The 7220-nt window shown below is 37.3% G+C and overlaps 1 protein-coding gene across 1 annotated transcript in view; it reads right to left on the bottom strand.

Annotated features, from left to right (window-relative positions):
- The window catches only part of LOC119419535 (polyribonucleotide nucleotidyltransferase 1, mitochondrial), a 16943-nt gene extending 10082 nt beyond the window's left edge, over window positions 1-6861 (bottom strand). Inside the window, exons 1-14 of the mRNA XM_037686874.1 lie at window positions 6682-6861; window positions 6482-6542; window positions 5524-5598; window positions 5259-5364; window positions 5123-5172; window positions 4937-5000; window positions 4801-4848; window positions 4574-4687; window positions 2331-2517; window positions 1167-1218; window positions 999-1056; window positions 803-899; window positions 624-726; window positions 351-421 (exon numbers count right to left, since the gene is read on the bottom strand). Of these exons, the coding sequence (XP_037542802.1) occupies window positions 351-421; window positions 624-726; window positions 803-899; window positions 999-1056; window positions 1167-1218; window positions 2331-2517; window positions 4574-4687; window positions 4801-4848; window positions 4937-5000; window positions 5123-5172; window positions 5259-5364; window positions 5524-5598; window positions 6482-6542; window positions 6682-6800 (1205 nt within the window). The 5' untranslated portion in view covers window positions 6801-6861. The remainder of the gene's footprint in view (window positions 1-350; window positions 422-623; window positions 727-802; window positions 900-998; window positions 1057-1166; window positions 1219-2330; window positions 2518-4573; window positions 4688-4800; window positions 4849-4936; window positions 5001-5122; window positions 5173-5258; window positions 5365-5523; window positions 5599-6481; window positions 6543-6681) is intronic.
- Window positions 6862-7220: the final 359 nt, after the last annotated feature.

A 7220-nucleotide genomic window follows, 5' to 3' on the forward strand; every position in this document is an offset into this window, starting at 1 on the left:
TATATATATATATATATATATATATATATATATATATATATATATATCTGCTACTGATTTAAAGCTTTAAATGATTGTTTACTGATTTTGTACCACCTAAATCAGAATATGAAATGATTGCATTTTGGTTTTCTTTAAGAGTCAGTGTCCTACTTTTCTTTAGAAAACAAGATTTTATTTCATCCGTTCTGATTTCACACTTACATAATTCTTTATTTGATTTTCAAGTGACAGATAAAATTTCTGACAAAAATGTTGCAAATGAGTTATTTGGCTGATGACTGCACATTTACAGCCATTATAATTGATAAAGACATTCCGTCAAAACCAAAACATTGGTTATGTGGTACCTGAGAGCTGTGGTGATGATATCCGTTTTGACGCTTGACTCCAGGGAGTCAAACGTGACGCTGCACAGCACCTACAGGAAGTACAAAACAGGAAACATATTTTAATAAGAACAAATTTTTTTTTTAAATGATCACCACAGAATCGCGGGACTTTCTCATTTACTGAGTCACCTCTTTTTAATTTTATTTCCAAACAGCATTAAACATGGTACAGTAAGCTGAACCAAACCTGCTACGTCTTTCATTTAATAAATCCTAATGTGACTCGCACACCTGCGTCTGTCCTCTCTGAAACAGCGCTGAGCCGTGGAGCGGCTTGAACAGGTCAACGTCGCAGGAAATGTTCCTTAAAGCCGTCAATTCTCTCCCATCGCATCTTTAAAGTGAACAGAATGAATCAATTAAATAACTTTAACCAATTTAAAAGAACACTGAGGATGATTAGACCTCACCTCCTGTACTCGTTCAGCACTAAATTACGGAAGATTTCTTTGGTCACAGTGTTGAACGACTCAGTGACGTCAAAGGGCTCAGCCTGGGGGTACGTTTCTTCACACGGAAAACAAAAACGCACATTTTTACGATTACGTAACAAACAATGGATTTAGTAACGAGGGCAGGTATGAAAGCTAAAATGAAAGTAATCACCCTTTAGGCCTTCTTCAGTTTCTAATCGAATTTTGTTGATTGCTTCATCTCTTGAAATCTAATGCAAGATTAGAATAAGATTATTGTTGTTTATGAAATGATTTTTCTGAAACACACACATACACACACAGTTTTGAATGATTAAGACCAGTGGATTGATTTTAGTACCTTATCATGTGTGAAATCTGTGAAAACACCGTAAATCTTCTCCGACGCTAATCTAGAACAAACAAAAAAACAAGTCGTTATGTACCATATTTTTCAGACTATAAGGCACATTTCATATCCTTTAATTATCACAAAAATCAAAAGTGAGCCTTATAATCAGGTGCACCTTATGTATTACCGTACTTTTCGCTGTATAAGTCGCACCCTTTTGCATAAATTAGCATGCCCTGCGACTTATACACTGAAGAGACTAATATACAGTTTGTTCTCCATATTTACAAACCAATTTTTGACTGAGATCGAACGATTTCATTCATTCTGACATGGAAAATATTGAACACTACCATTTTCAGCCACTAGAGGGCGCTCAAGTAATATGACAAGACAAGTGTCTCACTAACAGGTAAAAGTGACTATTAATGAGACACTTGGCTTGCCATACAGGCCACCTTCGTCTCGCTCCAGAACTCCTGGCGCAAATGTCAAATCAGCTGCATTTCACCGCGCCGCCCAGGCGAAATGCAGCTGATATGACCATTAAAGTGCATTTATTAAGGAAAAGTTAAACTAAGACACACATTTGCTATAATTTCGAGCAAACAAATAATTGTTTTTAAGTGTTAATCTTGTTAAATTCTTATTAAAGTTGTCCCGCAGCCACAATTCGGCAGCCAATCGATTTTTGGCACAACACCGGCCCACAATTCCGGGTGGTCAGCAGTGACGAAGAAACATGACGCTTCAGCGGTGATGCATAACAGATTCTACTTATACGGAAAAGCGACGTACTTATGTTGTTTTGTTGTTTCACTTTATTAGACATATTTGGACTCATGCGACTTATATGGCGGTGCGACGTGTACGGCAGAAAGTATGGCAATTCTGGTTGTGCTTACCAACCTCTAACCAATTTTATATGGTTATTGTGAATGAGCTGAATAAAGTTAGACTTAATTGACTGTCTTTTTTTTTCCCCGCTTAATGTGCCTTATAATCCAGTGCACCTTATAGTCTGAAAAATACAGTACATCAGTATTTAGTCATCAAGTTTTCTAATAAAACTATTTCCAAACTGAAATTTGCCAATTTATTTCTGAAAATAACAGACAACTAAAGGCATCCGTTGCTTTATCGTCTTCTGCCTCTTCATCACATGGGTCTTACTTCCGGATGTGCTCCACCATCTGAGTCGGGACTAAGAACAGCTTGGCTGGCGTGCGCTTGGTGACGTTCTGCTCCTGCACTAGCTGCTGGATGGCTCGAATAATCTGCTGGGTGTGTTTGATTCCCACCTTCACGGCGTGGCAGAAGTCCTGCTGCAGCACGTTCTCAGCAGACGCTTCAATCATCACTGGCAGAGACAAAAACTCATGAAACACAGGCTGGATGATACTACTGATCAACAGGAAGGAGAGGAAGTGATTACAAACTGGTGATGGAGGGACCTGCGGATACTTAGAACACTTATTTGAATGATGGTGCTTTTTGCTTGGTTTGTAAGCAAGTGGAAATAAAATGAATTTAAATTATTACCCGTTATTACATTAATACATGAACAAAATTTGTGAAGCATATAAGAGGTATAATTTAATATTAATGGCAATAAGTCATATTTTGAAAAGCCTAAAGTTGAAGTCCACCAATTTCTAAAGACCGACTGCTTCCACCAACAATTTCTCACATTTAAGAAACGAGCATGTTTACTCTCATTATGTGCAGTTTTCAAGACAAAACGCAACCACTTGACTTAAACAAATAAAACTCATCAAATTAAAGAAATATTCCAAGAGTACAAGAACAACAGTGAGCAGCTGCAGCTCCCATAAACCTGCTGAAAATTCTGTTCAACGCATTAGAAATATTTAGGCATCCGTTTTCAGTCACTGCAGGAAGTAAGAAGAATTAAATAATGAGGTTGTTGTATTCATACCCATCTGCTCACAACAGACTCGTGTTCAGGCTGCTGTTTAATACATCATATTATTTTACATTATTAGTGTATTCCTTAGATCCTTAAATACCGTTTCTTTTTTTAAATACTTAACATTTTTGAACCGTAAGATGGAAGCGATTTGTGAGAATCGCAGGCCACCTGCGGCTTCTAGGACTCGCCAGCATGTTGGAGTCGACATTGAAGAAGGCTCTTAGCACGGATCAGTGGAACGCCCATAAATTTGGCCATTTTTGGATCTGGAAAGTTCCAGCAGGACTCAAGGCTGACAAGAAAAAAACAGTCTGCCTGATGAAAATCAACAATTGTGGCTTATCTGAATCTGACTCCCGTTTGGCATCGGATATGAGCCGACTACCAAATTTCTCTTGGGACATGGGTAACTAGAGAAAAGGCTTCATCTATCGCAACCCCCCCGAGAACTTCTGTGCAGGCTTATCAGAACTGTGCTGGCTGACCAGCATCTGATCAGGACTATCTGAAAGTGCTTCATGGACAAATCTCAACGTTTTGACGTCAAATGTATATGTAATGTGTTTATAAATGTGCTTGCTGGTAGAGTTTTTTAATGTCTTAAATTGTGTCCTGATAGGACAAGATGTGAAGAGATTTATTTTGTAATACCACTATCCATCCTCGTGACCTTTTACCTTTTTTTAATCTAAAAAGTATTCTGATAAAGAGTAAGAGGATGTGCTCTTGTAGCAGCAGCAACGTGCACTCCGCCCATCTTTCGGACGACTGTACGAACATAATCTCACTGTATCCCGGTACAATGATAATACAGCTTATTCTTATTCTGATTTTTCTATTTTCGGGTGTAACTGGGATCTTGAGTACACAATTTCGTTCCACCTCATGAACCGCATGTGATGAGAGTGACAATAAAGAAACCTGAACCTTGAAAAATACACTTAATTCTTGAATAAGTTTTCTTAATTAGCATGGACACGTCTCTTGGGACCAGTATCTGCCTGGTTTGCTTGAAAAAGCTCGTCATCTGTTTGTTGCTTCACTTTCATGCTTCTACATGAGTTTAAATCAAGTTTTTCATTTCATCTAAAATTATGGAAAGACTGACAAATTTATACACCTAACCCACATGTAAAAAAACAAAACAAGTTTAAATAATCATTCAAAATTAGCAGGTCAGAATATGCTCATGTTAGCCACCAGGTTGTAACGGAATAAACAACTTAATCCGATCAGCTGATCTCATGATGAAAAGGCAAACTGGAAAGTAAATAAATAATAATAATAATAATGTCATCACAATGTCAGCACTGTATGTTTCCATACAATGGCGAAATTAGTCTCTGCATTTAACCCATCCACCACCAGGTGGTGCAGTGGGCAGCTATTGAAAGCGCCCGGGAGGCATTTTGGGGATGAGGCGTGCTGCCCAGAGACGCCTGAACTACCAGTTGTAAATTAAGTGCAACAGTGTTTGCCTTACCCACTTGACTGCAGGGAGCACCGGACACAATCAGGTTTAAACTACTGAAAGCCATCTCTGCCCTCGTTGGATTGACCAGTAACTCTCCATCAACCATGCCGACTCTGACAGCACCTGAAAACACACAAACAGTCCAGATATGGATGCAAACAAATAAACTGTAATGTAAACACAAAGACCGATGCAAAAACATACAAACATAACTAAATGAGCTGTATATTTCTCACCTATGGGGCCACCCCAAGGGATGTCAGACAGGGCCAGAGCAGCAGAAGCTTTAACACAAGAAAATAGTACGTTAAGTGAAGATTTTACAAGAAATGTGCAATATGGATGACGAGAATGGCTAAGATTTACCCTTACCTGCATTAATAGCAAGTACATCTGGATCATTAACACCATCAACTGCAAGCAGGTTGCAAAGGACCTTTGGTAGACATGAAAATATCATTAAGTTGAATGTAATTAAAGATTACCAGAAAAAAAAAGTTCAAAAGCAAAGTGAAAACAATATTATGATGCATAAAAGCAGCGTTAAATTGAACTTACCTGAGTGTCATAAAAGTAACCAGCAGGGAAAAGGGGTCTAATCGAACGATCTGATCAACAGAAACATGAAAGAGTTGCTCAAAGAGCCTAAATGTGGAGCATCAAAGCTGCACACGTGAACAGTCGATTATCTCACCAATGAGTCTGCTGGTGAGGATCTCACTGTCGGTGGTGCCCAGCTCCCGTCTCAGATAGTTGGTGGGGATTCGACCTGCAGCAGCTGCTTTCTGTCTGTAGTCCACCTGACAAACAAAGTCAACACAACTCAGAACACTTTTACATCATCCACGTCTCGAGGTCTAAATGAGCAACAAAATCTACACAGATTGCATTCTATTTTTAAAGAGCCAGCGAAACACGAGCGCATTAAGAGAAACATGTTCACAACTACAGAAACTTACCACAAGTGGCATGAACTGCGACGGAGAAGGTTTAGTCTTGCTTACCGCCGTCACCATCACCGAGGTGTCTCCCAACTGCAAAGATAGGAACAGTGGAGGTGATAACAATACAAACATATATTCTAATTAAATTGTTCTCGAACTTCCATTTGAACATATTCAGACACACGAACTGCTGGGCATTTGAACACAGACAATAAAACCTTATAGGGAATACTTTTTAAAGAGTTCTTAATAAAATATTAGGCTTATCTTTGTTTAAAATAACAACAAGAGTATTAAGAGGACAAAGTGATCCAAATCATTTTTAGTAATCAGTTAAAGGGGATTTTTTTTAAAGGGTAGTCACAAAAAAATATTGTGTTTATAACTAACTCTCCTTTAGTTTTCCCAAACATTTTTTAAGAAAAACTCTATTTCATCCACACTTAACATTTTTCAAAAAGGAAAACTAATAAATACAGAGTACCAAGAAGATTAAAAAAGCACCAAATGAAAAGAAAATTTGAAATATAGTATTATGAGATGATTGATTATTTAACCAGAAAGATGTCACATGAACTTCATTTATAACCAGTCAACAAAAGATGTGCTAACATTATTTTTTTTCCCATCAAAATAAAGATTTGCACAAGCTTTTGAATGCTGAAAAAAAAACTTTCCAAGCAATGATGTTAGATTTTGCTGTCTCACATTTTTTTTGTAATTCCTTTGAAAAAATACATTTTCTTGAAAAACCTTATCAAACATTATAACTGAGTACTAGTTACATCCAACTAAATAAAAATGCTGACTTTTTGTTGTTAATGACAGTAATTGTAAGTTATGATGTTTAATTGCAAATCTCGCCAATACGGTCGAAACTATATAATATATAGGTTTATACTGGAAGCAAACAGTTGCAGTAATAGAAATAAACAAAATAAAGGAGTATATAAAACCACTCTTAGTTTAGTACCTGTACAACAGCAGATCCATCAGCAAATCTGGCAAACCTCCCCGAAGTGATTTCAAGTTTCCTACAATGAATGAATAAATAAATACAAACATGAACAAATGTTTGATAGGCTAGAACACTGCTGCACAGCCAACAAGGTAATCTCTTAAATGTCTAAATCCCGGTCAGAGTGAATGAAAGAGAAACGAAAGTCATCTCACTTTTGTCCAAGGTCCACTGTCACGCTCCGCGGGTTTGAGTTTCTGCTGTAAATACTCTGGTGGCACGAACGCACGTGAAGGCGGAAAAACGAACGGCTCGGTCGGAGAAAAAACGTCATTTTTAACAAACACGAAACAAAAGAAACAATTCTACCTTATAGTGCAATGAGTTACAATTCAGAGGCCTTCCATGACAGTTCGTCACATGTACGGAAATACGTAACAAATCCTCGTCCTCTGATTGGTCAGCTACAACAGAACGTGTAACGGGAAGAAACACTCGATGTGCAACAATCAATATATGCTTAAAAGAGTTCCGCTTGTGTTTTAAGGCCTTTTCTTTTCATTCGAGCGTAAATCAATACGATGTATAGATTTTATGTAAAAACCTATAATTTCCTTTATACAGTAAGGTTGAATTCACCTAAAATAAACAGCTTTTTAGGACAATTTATTTACAATTTGCTGTCTTTTCCATACTACATTTTTAATTTAATTTAATGAATCTTATGAAATTTAAACTACATAAATAATTTTTA

The sequence above is a fragment of the Nematolebias whitei genome, chromosome 1 (assembly GCF_014905685.2).
Source record: "Nematolebias whitei isolate Nwh7 chromosome 1, NemWhi1, whole genome shotgun sequence".
NCBI lineage: Eukaryota > Metazoa > Chordata > Actinopteri > Cyprinodontiformes > Rivulidae > Nematolebias > Nematolebias whitei.